Source organism: Neolamprologus multifasciatus, chromosome 18 (assembly GCF_963576455.1).
Source record: "Neolamprologus multifasciatus chromosome 18, fNeoMul1.2, whole genome shotgun sequence".
In the NCBI taxonomy this organism is placed as follows: Eukaryota; Metazoa; Chordata; class Actinopteri; order Cichliformes; family Cichlidae; genus Neolamprologus; species Neolamprologus multifasciatus.
Window position 1 is genome coordinate 312,890 of NC_140456.1, and position 17,298 is coordinate 330,187.

The 17,298-nt window shown below is 45.0% G+C and overlaps 1 protein-coding gene across 2 annotated transcripts in view; it reads left to right on the forward strand.

The window, feature by feature from the left end:
- The first annotated feature begins 9 nt into the window (after nucleotides 1-9).
- slc4a2a (solute carrier family 4 member 2a) overlaps nucleotides 10-17,298 on the forward strand; it is a 31,346-nt gene continuing 14,057 nt past the window's right edge. Inside the window, exons 1-8 of one of the 2 annotated variants that reach the window (XM_085140616.1) lie at nucleotides 10-94; nucleotides 8,573-8,688; nucleotides 8,917-9,067; nucleotides 11,960-12,155; nucleotides 12,233-12,336; nucleotides 13,719-13,858; nucleotides 15,180-15,360; nucleotides 16,061-16,196. In XM_085140616.1, coding sequence (XP_084996742.1) covers nucleotides 8,635-8,688; nucleotides 8,917-9,067; nucleotides 11,960-12,155; nucleotides 12,233-12,336; nucleotides 13,719-13,858; nucleotides 15,180-15,360; nucleotides 16,061-16,196 — 962 coding nt within the window. In that variant the 5' untranslated portion in view covers nucleotides 10-94; nucleotides 8,573-8,634. Of the gene's footprint in view, nucleotides 95-6,935; nucleotides 8,689-8,916; nucleotides 9,068-11,959; nucleotides 12,156-12,232; nucleotides 12,337-13,718; nucleotides 13,859-15,179; nucleotides 15,361-16,060; nucleotides 16,197-17,298 lie in introns of those variants that run through there. The other variant, XM_085140617.1, reaches the window with a different exon arrangement.

A 17,298-nucleotide genomic window follows, 5' to 3' on the forward strand; every position in this document is an offset into this window, starting at 1 on the left:
ACACACACACACACACACAGCTGTGGTTATAAAAGCAGCTGCAGACGGCGTGTTTCTGTTTCTGCTGGACGACGGGAACTCGACACCTGAACAGGTACGAGCACAAACACACACAGAGGCCAAAGGTCAGACACATTATCATAATAACTTAAACCACATTTTCAAATTCATGTTTCAAACAGCTTTAGCTTCACCTGTGCTTCACCTGTGGTTCACAGTAAGTGGTGCGTGTGGGTGGGATGTTTCATTTTTTAAGTACAGATCCTCTACGTTGGAGCTGGGTATCGTCACTGATTTCTAGAATAGATTTGATTCAGATTCACAAGGTTGATTTAATTGAATTCAATTTGAATCAGGAAAAATTGGCCTCAGCCAGTCAGAAATATTAACATATGACTGAATGTGTAAAATGACTGAATGTGTAAAGTGCTTTGGGGTCCTTAGGGACTAGTAAAGCGCTGTACAAATACAGGCCATTTACCATTTACCATGTTATAAACAAAGGTTCATCAGAGGTGTGAGCATCACAGCTTTGTGTCACTGAGGATAAAACATGAAGCAGATGTTCCTGTTCTGGCTTTTTATAGCAGATAACCTTAAAATATTCTCCAGTAGAACAAAAACTGAAGAAAACCATGAATGTGAACATGACCTGGTGCTGCTGAAGGGAAGCAGAGCAAAGAGGTTTGATTACAGACACAGCTGAGCAGTCATTGAGGTTTACGTGTTCAGTACTGTAGAGCAGAAATGGGGCTGTGATGTCAGAGGCCGACACACTGAACCACTGCAGCACAGTACCTGTAATACCTACAGCATGCTCTAATCGCTCTAATAGGATATTATGGTCGACAGTATCGAACGCTGCACTGAGGTCTAGCAGGACAAGCACAGAGATGAGTCCACTGTCAGAGGCCATAAGAAGATCATTTGTAACCTTCACTAAAGCTGTTTCTGTGCTGTGATGAGCTCTGAAACCTGACTGAAACTCTTCAAATAAACCATTCCTCTGCAGATGATCTGTTAGCTGTTTGACAACTACTCTTTCAAGGATGTTTGATATGAAAGGAAGGTTGGAGATTGGCCTATAATTAGCTAAGACTGCTGGGTCTAGAGATGGCTTTTTGAGTAAAGGTTTAACTGCAGCCACCTTGAAGGCCTGTGGTACATAGCCGATTATTAGAGATAGGTTGATCATATTTAAGATCGAAGAATTAATTAATGGCAGGACTTCTTTGAGCAGTTTTGTAGGAATGGGGTCTAAAAGACACGTTGATGGTTTGGAGGAAGTAATTATTGAAGTTAACTCAGAAAGATCAATTGGAGAAAAAGAGTCTAACTTAACATCAATGGTACTAAGAGCAGCTGTAGATAATATTACATCTGTGGGATGATTATTGGTAATTTTTTCTCTAATGATAAAAATGTTATTTGTGAAGAAGTTCATGAAGTCATCACTAGTTAACGTTAAAGGGATGGTTGGCTCAAAAGAGCTCTGACTTTTTGTCAGCCTGGCTACAGAGCTGGAGAGAAACCTGGGGTTGTTCTTATTTTCTTCAATCAGTGACGAGTAGTAAGATGTTCTGGCTTTGTGGAGGGCTTTCTTATAAAGCAACAAACTATTTCTCCAGGCTAAATGATGATCCTCTAAATTTGTGACACGCCATTTCTTCTCCAGATTACGAGTCATCTGCTTTAGGCTACGTGTTTGAGAATTATACCACGGGGTCAGGTACTTCTGATTAGAGACCTTAGTTTTCACTGGAGCTACAGTATCCAGAGTCGTACGTAGTGAGGAGGTGAAATTATTAACAAGATAATCGACCTCTGTTGGGGTAGCGTTCAGATAGCTGCTCTGCTCTGTGTTGGTACAGGGCATTGACGATGATAACAGTGGGTGGATTATATTCTTAAACTTAGTTACAGCGCTTTCAGAAAGACATCTACTGTGATAAAGTCTACTCTCCACTGCTGCGTAATCAATTATTGTAAATGTAAATGTTATCAGGAAATGATCAGACAGGAGAGGGTTTTCAGGAAACACTGTTAAATGTTCAGTTTCTATGCTATATGTTAAAACAAGATCTAGAGTGTGATTAAAGTGGTGGGTGGGTTCTTTTACATTTTGAGAGAAACCAATTGAGTCTAACAACAGATTAAATGCCATGTTGAGGCTGTCATTTTTAGCATCTACATGGATGTTAAAATCACCCACAATAATTATTTTATCTGAGCTCAGAACTAAATTAGATATAAAGTCTGAGAAATCAGACAGAAACTCTGTGTAAGGCCCAGGTGGACGATAGATGATAACAAGTAAGACTGGTTTCTGAGTTTCACAGCTGGGGTGGACGAGGCTAAGCATCAGGCTTTCAAATGAATTAAAAGTCTGTCTGGGTCTTTGGTTGATTAATAGGCTGGTGTGAAAAATTGCTGCCACACCTCCCCCTCGGCCTGTGCTTCGAGGTTTCTGGTAGTTAGAATGACTCGGGGGTGTTGATTCATTTAAACTAACATAATCATCCTGCTGCAACCAGGTTTCTGTAAGGCAGCGTAAATCGATTTGTTGATCAATTATTAAGTCATGTATTAACAGAGACTTGGAGGAGAGAGACCTAATATTTAATAATCCACATTTCACTGTTTTACTCTTTGGTTCAGGTGTGGATACTGTATTGTTCTTTCTTTGTAAATGTTTAAGTTGTTTGTTGCTGGTTTTTAGTTTGTTTTTTGTCTTTTTGGAAGCAGATACAGTCTCTATGGAGATGGGTTTTTGGGGGGGTAGCAGGAGGAGAGAAGCTGCAGAGAGGCGTGTAAGACTGCAACTCTGCTTCCTGGTCCCAACTCTGGATAGTCATATTTTGGGGGCTTTAATAAATTTGTCCATATTTCTAGAAATGAGAGCTGCTCCATCCAAAGTGGGATGGATGCCGTCTCTCCTAACAAGACCAGGTTTCCTCCAGAAGGTTTGCCAATTATCTATGAAGCCCACATCGTTTCTGGGACACCACTCAGACAGCCAGCAATTTAAGGAGAACATGCAGCTAAACATGTCACTCCTGGTCTGATTGGGGAGGGGACCAGAGAAAACTACAGAGTCCGACATTGTTTTGGCAAAGCTACACACCGATTCAATATTGATTTTAGTGACCTCCGACCAGGTGTCATTACTGCCGACGTGAATTATGATTTTACTGAATTTACGTTTACCCTTAGCCAGCAGTTTTAAATTTCCTTCAATGTCGCCTGCTCTGGCCCCTGGAAGACAATTGACTATGGTTGCCGGTGTCTCTAGCTTCACATGTCTGAGAACAGAATCACCAATTACCAGAGTTTGACCCCCGGCAGGTGTGTTGCTGAGTGGGGAAAAACGGTTAGACACATGAATGGGTTGGTGGTGTACCTGTAACAGTAAGCCTGTCACTGATTATGATCTGACTGCATGACGACGTCAGCATGTTTGCGTTAAAGCAGCCGCTGCTGAGTCTGTGATGAGGAATCAGATTACACAAATAAATACAGCCAATCAGGACTGAACGGGTCCAGCTCAGTCCAGAGGTACCAGGTGATAGATGGAGCCCACAACATACACTTTAGTGAAGGAAGTATTAAAATGGGCTGCACATTTTTACTGAAGAATGTACAGACTCACTTAAAGGGATCATAGAAATAAAAACAGATCATTAAAAAAGTAGATGTTAAAAATCATGTTCTTAGAGTCACTGGTTTAGCTTTGCGTAAACATGTAGTGACAACTTTGGCCATAGGGGGCAGCACTGTGTAGCCATCCATCCAATAAGCATCGCTTTCTTCTCCGAACATGTTTTTGCTGAAATATGACTTCAGACTCATCGCATGTTTGTATGCTAGCGTTAATAACCTGCAGGGGGAGCTCCTGAATAATAAAGCCTGAATAATGTCTGACTGCACCACCTGCTGGTTAAATGTGGTATTACATTCACTTCAGGCTATATCTCACAAAGGTCATATGTTTCGTTCATATTCATATTGAACTGAATCGTTAATGTAACTACAGCTTTCTCCAGCAGAGGGCAGTGTTTCAGGACACAGTGTAGTGCCTATAAGTAAGCAAAACAAACAAGAGAACACAGTATTTAGTCAGATACCAGAGTACAGCTGCACTGCAGACCCAAGACCCATTCCAGAAGTCCCTCATGTCTCCTGACGCTCTTCCTTGACCTCGATGAAAACGCCACTGAGGTCAAGGAAAGGTGGGAAGGAGAACTGCTGAGGACTCAGGAAAAGGGAAGAGGCGTGCACTTAGAACTGGAACAACCTTACACTGGTATCTCTTTAACAGGAAGTCTGCCGTGTTGAAACTACAATGTGCAGAAGACGAACTACAAAAGGCTGGTCTAGCTTCACCACAGTGTTCTTGTTTTATGGAGGTCATAGAAACAATAACAGTCTGTAAAACATATCTTTCAGTCCAAAGACTGGTGTTTTAAAGGAGGAGGAACATTTACTGCAATACTACTAAAATGATGATATTACTAAAACTTTGGCTGTGTCCTAAAACTCTTCATCAGTGTCACGCTGAGCGTTCAGAGGCGAGCCCACTTATTGGTCCTCAGTAACTGTTTCCATGAAACAGCAGAAATGAAGTGAACTCAGCTTCTGTTTCTCAGCAGTGCGCACACGGCGAGCGACATCTCTCTGCTCAGTCTGGAGCTAATAAAACGCTCAGTGTGTCCGATTAATGCCTGAATGAAACTAAGAAGCCACCGGGCATTTACTGGCGTGCCACAGTAATCATGGAAACTGGGACGGTGATCTGAAGGTAAATAAGGTTTGTGTTGTTCTGCACGTGGTACAGTTTGTAATGCTGCAGCTCCACCTGAGTCCTAATCCACAGACCTTTGCTCGGTGGTTTCCAGAGGTGGGAAGTAATGAGGTACAAATACTTTGTTATTGTACTTAGTATTGTACTTAAGTAGACTTCAGGTATCTGTACTTTACTTCTGACTAGTTTTTACTTTTACGTTTTCAAAAGAGGCAGGAAAGCAACAGCCTGACCTTGAGTCCGAGCTGCGTTTTCTCCAGTGTATCCTAGGCTAGCAGAAGCATTGAGCCTCGTTTCCTTAATGTTTAGACCAGCTGGAAGATCAGTTTTAAGTAAGTCACTCAGCAGCTTCGTCCAATCAAACCACAAGTTTGTTTTCATTAAAGTGAGTCATGTACGGCGATGAAACGGCGTCTTCTCCCCGTGACCGTGGCGCTCTCAGTGTGATTGTCAGAGAGACCGTAGCATCCTGAAGCTCCACCCAGCCCCACCCCTGTTACAGCCTCCATCAGACACATCTGTGTGACTTCTTGATGACTTTACTTTTCTTGAAAAACTCTTTCATCATCATCATCATCAAGGTTGTGTATTGGGCCCTTGTTGTTTCTATTCCAACTGCTCCCACTTCAGTACATTGTGAGTACCTTTAAGGACGTGTGCTATCACCACTGTGCAGATGATTTGCCCTTCTATGTCTCTTTTAGGCTAAGACTAGTATTTTTAAGTCTTTTAAAAGCTGCAGATGCTGAAACAGCTTCTTAGACTCCATTAAACCTTGGATTACTTCTCCAGCCTAATGCAGATAAAGCACAGGTCCTTGTCTGTGCCCATTACTCACGTACTTGGGTAACTCGTGACTCCCACTGTGGACGTTAGATCTGTGGTCACTCTTGTTTTATCATTTAAGGCAGATTGTACCATTGTGTCGTGCTGTGAACTGGAAATTGTTGCTCGTGCATTTATTTCATCACGGTTGGATTATTGTAAGTCAGTGTTCACTGGTGCAAGCAGAAACTCGCCGGAGCATCTGCAGGTTGTTCACGACGCTGCTGTGAGAACAGATCTTACTCTCACGGACGGCGTCGCTGATGCGGCTGGTTCTGACTGTTGGAGCTCTGTATCAACAAACAGCAGCTTACATCACTGACCTTTTGCAGCCATACGTCCCCGAGGTCCCCGAGGTCCTGCTGACCGTATACGAGGCTGAACGGGCTTTCACCTCAGTGACTCTGGAGCTCCGAGTCTGAGACTTGTGGACTCGTCGGTCTCTTTAAGAAACGACTGAAAACTCATTTATTGTTTTGCTGTGATGCACTTTGTGGTCCTCGTCTTAAAAAGTGCTGTATAAATAAAAGTTGACTTTCTGACTTCATCATCTTTATCAGGCCCACCTTCAGGATGTTTGCTATGAAAGTGAGACAGAAGCTTGGCTCCAGCCAATCCCGGCTCTGTGACATCACAGGGGTTGTGTCCATCTTTTATATACAGTCTAGAGCAGTGAGGCAGCATCAGGCCGGGCTCTGGATGGCAGCCCTGTCTGCAGATCAGGTCCTAGTGTTGCTTTTGTGTTCGTCAGACAGCAGAAATCAGTCAGAGAGTTTCAGGCTGTCATGTGCAGGTGATCACACTGACCAATAGAAATGCTCCGTCACCTGCTTCGTGTGCTGGTTGGACAGAATCAGGTGGGAGTTACCTGTCTGTGTGATGTCATCAGAGACAGCATCGGACAATCTGCAGCTGTGTGTGTGTGTGTGTGTGTGTGTGTGTGTGTGTGTGTGCAGACGGAGGCGGGACAAGCACTGAGTGACAGCGTGGTTGCCATGGTGACCTTCAGCTGATCAGGTTTCTGTGGAGAGTTTGGAGCTCCTCATTTGCAGCGTGTCCGTCTCCTCTCTGCTCCCTCTCTCTGCTTCCTCTCCTCCTTTCAACCTTCTTTCTTCTCCCCCCACCACCACCTCCCCACCCCTCCATACCCTCCCCCATTTGCCCCCCTCCCCCCCACCCATTCTCTTCCTGTTGGTTTCAGACTTTGCATTATAATTTCTCTCTTTCAGAGCTGCAAGGACGTTGAGGTAGGCTCCAACTCTCTTCCTGTTCACACACTCTTACTCTCACACACACACACACACACACACACACACACACACTCACACACACACACACTCTCACACACACACACACACACACACACACACACACTCGGTGGCAGTGACACTGAGCCCAGATCAGTTTAAGCTGTGCTTTTTCTCCTGCTCTGAGTTTGAGAAACTGCACCGAGACTTAAATCACAATTAATGATGTCATTATTCAAACCTGCTTTTATTCTAAAATAAAAATTGAACTTTTAGCCGAGCTGACTGTGGGAAACAGCAGGTTCCTGCGTGAGCTGTGGCACGTTTCTCCTTCCTGCACAGAGATCCTGAAACGTTTTAGAGTTAATAAGCCCGGCTGTCTGTACCTGCAGCAGCACACCTGTCGGCCCTGCTGAAAATCACACAGAGGTGCAAAACGACAGTCAAATCTATTTTAAAAAGCTTCCTGTTCTCCTCACTGCACCAGTGTGCCTGTGAGCACGCTGGACAGATGCAGTAAGACAAGAATCACTCTGCAGGTTACAGGAAGCATTAAAGATGTTTTTCTGATTAAAATTGTTCAAAAACGTCTGAAAGTGAATTAAAGCATCAAAAGGATCTGAAGACTCGGTTTACCTGTTTCACTGAAGAGAGCTCACCTGAAGTTTTACTTGTGTAATTCTGCATTGTGCCACACGGCGGAGCAGTGAGTCAGTGTGAGGCTTATTTAACCATGAGGAAAGCTAAAGCCTCTGAGGGGGTGGAGCTAAAACAAGAGGGTCAGGGCGAGGAACCAGCTGGAACAGGCAGTCGTAGGACTTACACACCAGCACGTCCTTTTTCTGAAGCTCGCCTGCTCCGTCACTCTGACCCTCGCAGTCGCATCATTAAAGACCTCTGACCTTTTACATGTCGTGAGAGTTTTATTTTGAAAATCTGAACTGTCTGCTCACAGACAGAGGTCCAAGACGCGTTAATTACAAGAGTTTTATTAGTAGTCATGTGATTATATCAGGACTACTATGTATTTATAATTAATACACACAAATAATAGATTCTTGAATTATCTTAGTTATCTTCTGACCTGATTTTTTAAATGCGAACATATTTGATTTAAAGGAATCAAATATTTTTGAAAAATTCATCTCCAAAGTTGTAAGCCTAAGCTCAAACTGATGATCCATCTGGAGGTTTCCCTGGTTTGGAGAACTCAGCTGCAGAGATGTCTGCCGTCTCTTGAATAGAAACCACAAACCTCGTTTCGATTTCGTGCAGGCCTGATGAGCCCCTACAGGAAGCTCTAAGCTCCGGCGTCCCTCCTAAAGCGAGCTGGGACATGGACGTCATGGTTCCCCCATGAAGCTGCTCACATTAAGCTTCATGGTTTCTGCAGAGTCAGTCCTGAGTGTTAGTTTAAGTTTATATTTGGTTCCACGAAATTACAAATTGAATTTTAACCCTTTAAAATTGTGTAAGTTGACCAAAAACCAAGGCTGAAGTTTCACGGTGTGTTCGACGTACACTTTGTACATCAGAGCGTTCCAGCTCAGAGCGGCAGGATTAACGGGCCAAAACATCTCAGGTTTCAACACATTCTGAGATTCAGGATCAGCAGATTCGTAAACAGATTCAGTTCTTACATTTACTGAACAGCGTCAAATAACCTGACCTTTGACCTCCAGTGTACCTCCCTCCCCAGGTTCTGCTGCCCAACCTGCTTCTGAATATCCAGCTCTGTGACCTGTGACCCCTGTGGGAGCCATGAGCCATCATCAGAGCTCAGCGAGTCCTGGTGACACCCTCAGTCAGTCTGCAGTGAGTTTCCACAGAAACTGATGAGCGATCAATAATATCGATCTGATAATGATCACTTATGGGGGAATCTGGGTTTTACTTTTTCTTTTGTGGTTGTTGTTTGCGTTAAAAACAAAGTTAAAGACAGGAAATGTTGCCTGTGCAGAGGAAGCACTGAGATCTGATCACAGCTGGAAACAGCCATGTTCATGAAAGACAACATTTAATTCACCTGTTTTTTATCTTCAGTCTCCTCCTCCTCCACACTGTCATGCTGATGAAGAAGAAGAGGAAGATCTAAACAAGGCCTTTGATGTTCAGGACTTTCAGCAGATCCTTTGTCCCGCAGCTCGCAGCCCGCCAGAGAAACACAGAGTCTATGATGAACAGGACATCGAAGGTAAGACATCCAGACGTCTCCGGGTTCAAAAGACCTCGGAAAGACCCGTTTGGATTTTCTCCATGCGCCTTTGAAAGGATTTAAAACCAGGACTTGGACCGCTCGTATAGGTTCTAAGAGGGTTTAATAAAGTTTGGCTAACTAAGAGTTTCTTAAAACTTTGAAGTATCAGTAACGTTTCTTTGAGGTATCCACTATCCTCATCTTTTATGGGGTGTTGTAAAGGCCTGTTGTCTGTCAATAGGTTTGAGAATTGGGAGGTCCCAGGTGTTTCATGTTCCCCGTGTCTATAATATCAACTTCTTTAGTTTACTTTAGTATAAAAACCAGCGTAGCACGGTGCTGGAGAGGTTGAACCTGTTCGTTTTCATCCTGTTGTGGACCAGCGGTCTCAGGATCTCATGTCTGCTTTGGTTTCTTCAGCTTTGAGCAATGACCTTTGCACTGGGGAGTGTGAACAAGCTGGAATCAGAATCCGTCCTCCACCTTTGAGGCCGTAGTCTGTAGTCGGAAAGGGTCAAATACAGTGAGCAACAAGTTACTGCCCCAGGTCGAGGATGCAGCATCATCATCATCACTTATGTGATCGCTGTACTGTTCTGTTATGGCGCTGAGAGCGCTGAGAATGAAGCTGACAATTTACCAGTTGATCTCAGTGCCTACCCTCAACTATGGCTGCGAGCTGTGGGCAATGATGGAACGAATGAGCCCCGGTACAGGTGGTGGCAATGAGTTACTTTCTCAGGTAGCTGGGCTCTCCATTAGAGATAGGGTGAGGTGCATGGTCGTTTGGGGTGGTGGGTCGGGGTTAGGATACCCCTGCTACTCCTCTGCATCTAAAGGAACCATTTGATGTGGTTAGGGTATCTGACCAGGAACACCTCCTAGGTGAGGGGGAGGAGGCCCCAGCAGCAGACCCAGGTGAAAGGTTGAATCTCTTGGCAACTCAACTCAGTGTCAACTAACTACAGTGTTAGACGCAGGTTTCAGGTTCACTGACCCCTTAAGGTCCAAGCCCCAAGCTGATGACCTCTGACCCTGTGTTTTAACCTCCTAAGACCCGAACTCTTTCATGGCATGCATTTTTAAATTATCTGTTTGGGACCTGATTAATGTAAAAACAAAGAATTACCAGATTTTTTTTAAACCTGATTTTTGTTTCTGAGAGAAATGAGATCCACATATGAGGATATTTGGTTTAAAATTCGATAGAACAGAGGCAGTATAAAGTCCTCGTAAGTGGAAATCAGGCCCTTGTTGAGCAAAATTTTGTATTTTGGTCTAGACAACCCAAAATGTGATGTCCACATATGTGGACGCCAGGTCCTAGGAGGTTAAAGATTTCAGAGAACATCTTTCACAGTGCAACAGCGACATACTTCCACCGTGTTACTTGGTATCATCGATGAGGATGTAGACCTCAGATGGTTAAAGAGCTCCATCTGTTCTCAATTTAGAGCCACATACATCCAAACTGGACAGAACCAGAGCCAGGAACAGTTCAACTACACATTTAAACCCTGTAAGAGTTAAAAGCTTTGGGTAGCTCATTGCCCAGACTGTGCATAATAATAATAATACAAAGGTTTCCGTGTTAAAAACAGACATCTCTGTAGTCAGTGGTAAAATCAGGTCAGTGTGACATCGCCAACAAAGAATCTCTTTAAGGGAATTCATTTGAAAGGAAAGTTCTTGTTGGAAAGCCCAAAGCTGGGCTTGTGCAGCATGGTGTTAATGTTGGCTGACGTTAGGAGACCATCAGAGATGAAGCCGACTGATGTGACTAGGGATGGGTGTTGATAAGATTTTCACGATTCCGATTCCATTTTCGATTCTGTTTAACGATTCGCTTCTTTATCGATTATTTTAAAAAAGGATAACACTAAGGTCGATTAGCTTAGAACTTTGTTTTATATCTTCTCTTTGAACAAGATAGAAATTTAGGAGTAGCATGGCCTTACAAACCCAACAGTGAGATCTTAAGAGATCCAGCCTACGGCTCTTCAATGGGGGGTCACAGGATCCCCAGGAAAAAAATTGTAAATGTAAATTAATAAAATAAATATTCTTCTGTAGCAATAACAAAGTATAACATAAATTATTCTGTAGTAATTACACAAGAATATCCAGTAATGTCCCTGCCTACAATTAAACACATTCACTTACTGAAAATCATCTGCTGTGGCAAACGGCTGCAAGCCTTTGACCACAAACTGAGTCACTGCTCGGTGACATTCGTCTATCCTGCCTGAAAGGAGACGCTACGGTAGACTGCAGCGAGAGCTGCCAGCATCTGAGCCAGACTCTGTCTCATCATGGTCACCTAAACGCACAGTAATGGCAGGTTTGTAATAAGGCAGATCGCGCTAACATAATATGCACTGTTAGTTGATTATTTACCTGCCGCATTAACGGGAGAGGACGTGCAAACGTTACCGCTGCTGCTGGGTTGAGATTCACGAGTCCGGAATTAAAAACACGACATTCATTTAAGGTCATCGTTTTGTGAACAAATGCTTTTGCATATTCGTAGTGTTTCCTCCCTTAAATGAAATATCTACTTTGCAAGTATTGCAAGTTGCCCTGTTGTCATCCGTTCGCGTAAAGTATAACCAAACTTTTGAGCGTTTGAGCCGCTTAGGCGCCGTGTTTCCTGCCAGGTAAATGACGCTCCCCAACGTGGTGACGTCATTCGGGGCGACTGGAATCGATAAGGGAATCGTTTGTAAAAATGGCAAACAATTCCCAGGAATTGAAACAGTGGGAACCGGTTCTCAACAAGAACTGGGTTTCGATACCCATCCCTAGCTGTGGCCGCTGGTTTTCAGGTTCTTGAGCAGGTTCTCGTGTTCTGAACTCCTCCTAAAAGTCCGAACTGTCTTCCTGTTGCAGAACACCGCCACTCTTCCCTCCATGTCCATCACCCTCTTTCCAAACCACCCACCGACAGCAGGAGGAAGAAAACTGCTGAGGGGAGGAAGGAGAGCAGGCGAGGCTCCGCCCCCAGCAATGCAAGTACCATAGATGAAGACCAACAGGACGAAGAGCATGGAAAGGAGGAGGAGGCCTACAGTCAAACTGATGGCGAGTGAGTGGCACACCTGTCAGGTAACGTGTTTTCCTGCACATTACTAGTGTTAACCTGTGGCACCTTCCCCCTCACAGTGATCCGACCACCATCTCGTCCAATCGTAACGGCACCGTGATGAGCGCCGCAGATGCCGACGAGTCCGAAACGTTGACGTCTGTGGACCTGGATGGCATCAAAAGTCAGTCAGAGCTCATTTTAAACGTGACTTGACTCTGAAGCATGCAGGCGGCTCTGAACAGAACGCTAATGTCTTTGTGTGTTACTTCTTCTCGTCGAGCTTCTCTCGGACACGTGGTTCACAGACCGTTTGTGGTCACGTTTTCTTTTCCTTGGGGTCAATAAATGATTCTGATGTGTCGTACATTCAGACTCATTACAATCCACGAGAGAGAGGATTTGTTCTTTTTCCTTTAATGCTTGTCTTTGATTAGAGGAATGTAAAAATAATTGAAGTCCATCTAAAAGTGTTGTTTTTTCGAGCAGTGCACCCCCTGCAGGCGGTATGAAGAATTGCACGTAAAACGTGCAGTGGGATAAACTTTTCACACAGGTGACATAAAAATGTGACCTTTTATCAGTGGTCCATGAAGAAAACTGCAGAATAAAGCTTCTGCATGAGTCGGGGTTGGGGTCACATGACCTGTGTGTAGGAGCACGAGTGGGTCAGGGTTAGCGGACCGCGCCGCTCTCCTTCGTAAACATGCTCGCTGTCAGCACTCACTAACAGCTTCACTCACCAGGCAGGTAGGGGGGGCCAGCCAGCTGAGTTCATCGCTGGATTGTGATTGGCTGCTTTTGATGATTCTTTCCCAGAAAAAATAAATGGTGTGAAACTTTCACAGAAAGTCTAATTACTGAAACTTTAAACTCTGCTCACCTGCTGAGTGGGCACACCTGTGTGTGTGTGTCAGGCGATCGAATGACAGTCAGACTCTCTTGTAAATGATTTCTCGCCGATGTTCAGCCGAGCCTGAAATCCTGTTAGACTGCACAAAGTTCCCATGAGAGGGTGTGTGTGGGTGTGTTCTGGACTTGCATCATTGTGGGGACTCTGGGTCATACAGCCACAATGTGAGGACTGACGGCCCCCAACATGGCGGTCGTTGAAGTTTAGGGTGAGCTTCCTGTGGGTCAGGAAGTAGGTGGTAGGAAAGTAGGATGCCCGGCTCCGGGACGCTGAGCATCAGTTAGTTGTTATGCTGCTCCATCAGCGTAACAACTAACTGTTAGAAAACGTAATAATGTGTAGAAACAGCGCGTGCACGAATGTGTGTGAGCGGCTCAAAGAGGCTGATAGTGAAGTGCTCAGAGCAGACCTGTGGTGTAAGCCCAGTCAGGAGGATTTCGTATTTCTTCATTGATGCCAGAAGAAAGTAACAATCAGTGTAACTGTTGCCTCTTTTCTCTTTATAGCTCTGACAGCTGCTGTGGCCTCCCCTCAGCTTCACTGCGACACTTTATTTAAAGTCCAGTTTTTCTCATGTTTGGTTCAGCGTGGCGCTTGGTGTGAGAGCTTTGTGACAGCCAGCATTAAATATGGGACACCTGTGTCCACCGCAGGTCACCGACTGGACGACGTTCCAGCCGTTCGACGTCACCTGGTGAGGCGGAGCTCCAGAGGACCGATCGTCCACGCCACCAAAGATCCGACGGTCAGCTGGACAAACCAGCACCTGCGACCGGACCGTACACCTCATGAGGTCAGAGGGCGGGGCTAAGGAGCAGTCATTATTATAGGAAACATAAACACTTTGAGCCCAATCCTCATCACCGCTCTGACCCTCCGAGGCCTGACCTTTGAACTGTGCTCTAACCACTACTTTGCTGCTTCAACTCAAACACCTGTCCCTCTGACCCTTTTCACTCACTTCCTCTAATTTGACTAATTTTGATGTTTCAAATGTAGTCGTCTTCAGCTTCACTTAAACTGAGACTAAACTGCTGGCAGCTGATCCTGATGAGTTTGTTTTCGTGCTTTTCTTATGGTTTACTTCAGCTCACACTTCCTTCTTACTTTGGCTCCTTGCGGATTCCGTCACTGCTGCGTTTTTGTGGAAGTTCTGACTCGTGTTTATCCGACTCTGCTAGAACAATCCCGCACACACAGGTTGAAGCTGGCGACAGAGCGCAAGGTTTACAGGAATGTCGATGTATTTGTGGGATTAAAGCTGATTAAAGAAGGTTCAGGTGAGTTCATGGGAGCCAGTTCAGGTGGTCCACATGATGTGATTCTCACAACAAAACAACCAGAATGAGGCTGACAGGAGGGACGAAAGACGAGCCGAGAGTCTGAGCGCGTTAATCCAGGTGCCATTGTGAACGGGTGACAAACTGGACTCTGTCTTAATGAGAAAGAGTCAGACAGGCAGAGTCAGACAGGTAGAGCTAGGTAAACTCTGAGGCGAGCTTCTCTCTCCACTCAGTGTGCTCCAGTCTTCAGGATGGTGGGTTTGGACCTAAAGAGTCGACAAAATAAGGTAGAGTGATTTAACGTGCCAGCTTCAGTTTGGATTAACTTTGTTTTGTCTCTTTCTTTAGTTTTATTCTGATTTCTCTTGTTTTATGTTTGATTTTCTACCAAACACACCAGCTGAACTACATTTGTGCCAAATTAAAAAACGGTCATGTGAGCCATTTGGTCCTGTTTTCAGTTTTCTAGTCTGCCTGTTTAATCACAGCATTAGGTTTAATATGTGAACATGAAGGTCGACAGATGTGACAGATGTGAGAGTAACTCTGGACTGGCTCTGGTTTTAGCTTCTTTTGACCGTGTTCAGCGACTCAGTTTGTGCTCTGACTTGCTTTATTATAGTGATGTAATGATACATACAGTAATGAAGATTACTGCAGCTGGAAGAAGAAGTAGCATCTGTAACTGTTGTGGAGCTTCATCAGTCCGGCTCTCTGTGAAAATGTTCAGGAGCTCAGTGCTGACATGTTTCATCGTTGGCTAGATTCTCTGTGTGTGAGCGCACGCCATGGCGCCGTCCTCTTTAGACTCGCTGTCCTCTGTGATTCCAGGTGTTCGTGGAGCTGAACGAGCTGGTGATCGACAGGAACCAGGAGCTGCAGTGGAGGGAGACGGCTCGATGGATCAAGTTTGAGGAGGAGGTGGAGGAGGAGACAGAGCGCTGGGGGAGACCTCACATTGCTTCCCTGTCCTTCCGTTCTCTGCTGGAGCTCAGAAAAACAATGGCCCAAGGTGAGGAGGAGCTCTCTGCTGCCCTCCGGTGGACAGCCTCCTGTCTGTGAGTGTATATGGCCAAGTCAGGGCAGCCTCCTCCACTCTACCTTGATTGAAGCCCATTCAGGAGCTACGCACGTACTCAAGTCCCACCATCTGCTAATCTGAAGCATTAGATTAAATTCAGTTAGCTTTCATAATAACTTGAAGATGAAACATTCACATACAGAATCAAAGTAGTTATCAATAACAGCTTTCCCCATGTTGCAGTTATATTAAAGCTCAATCAGCTGATGGCTGCACAAAAAGGTTTATTGAAGGACTTTTTGTGATAGGTATGCATGGCAGCAGTGCTGGACTTCTTGATGAACAGGGAAAGAACTTCACTTTCTGGGTCACCTTGGTGTAAATACCTATGATATTCTTTGGCCGCTGCTGTCAAAACTATTTGGTTCCAGGACTATGCCACTGTGATATAGATATGTCAGGCCTCCATAAAAAGAATTTCACTGGTTACATATGATAACAATCTGTATCAGTGTTTGAAACTGTCAGCTCAGGGAGTGGGAGGGGGCTCCACTCTGTGGCCATATTCAACATCTACAAGTTACTGATTTACAGAGTTGGAAGAAAAATAAAAGGAAATAAACACGAGACAAAGCAAACGGACGCCGCCCATCACTGACTTCCCAACCCTCTCACGTTTGTGTGGTTTCAGGGGCCGTACTCCTGGATCTGAAGCAGAAGACTTTACCAGGGATTGCTCAGCAGGTGGTGGAACAGATGGTGATCTCAGATCAGATTAAAGCTGAAGATCGAGCCAATGTTCTGGGAGCTCTGTTGCTCCGTCACAGGTGCATCCATCCATCCAACCAACCATCCATCCATCCATCCATCCATCAGCCATCCATCCATTCATCCAAACATCCATCCATCTATCCATTCATCCATCAGCCATCGTCCATCCAAACAACCAACCATTCACCCATCCATCGTCCATCCAAACAACCATCCAGCCATCCATCCATTCATCCAAAATTCCATCCATCTATCCATTCATCCATCCGTCCATCCATCAATCCATTCATCCAAACATCCATACATCCAAACATCCATCCACCCACCCATCCATCGTCCATCCAAACAAACAACCAACCATCCATCCATCCATCCACCCACCCATCCATCGTCCATCCAAACAACCAACCAACCATCCACCCATCCATCGTCCATCCAAACAACCATCCAGCCATCCATCCATCAGCCATCCATCCATTCATCCAAAATTCCATCCATCTATCCATTCATCATCCGTCCATCCATCCATTCATCCAAACATCCATCCATCCACCCACCCATCCATCGTCCATCCAAACATGCAACCAACCATCCACCCATCCATCGTCCATCCAAACAACCGTCCATCCATCCATCTATCAGCCATCCATCCATCCACCCAAACATCCATCCATCTATCCATTCACCCGTCCATCCATCCATCCATCCATCCATCCATCCATCCACGAACCCATCCATCGTCCATCCAAACAACCAACCAATCATCCACCCATCCATCGTCCATCCAAACAACCATCCAGCCATCCATCCATCAGCCATCCATCATTCATCCAAAATTCCATCCATCTATCCATTCATCCATCCGTCCATCCATTCATCCAAACATCCATCCATCCACCCACCCATCCATCGTCCATCCAAACAACCAACCATCCACCCATCCATCGTCCATCCAAACAACCGTCCATCCATCCATCCATCAGCCATCCATCCATCCATCCACCCAAACATTCATCCATCTATCCATTCATCCATCCGTCCATCCATCCATCCATCCACCCACCCATCCATCGTCCATCCAAACAACCATCCAGCCATCCATCCATTCATCCAAACATGCATCCATCCATCCAAACATGCATCCATCCACCCACCCAC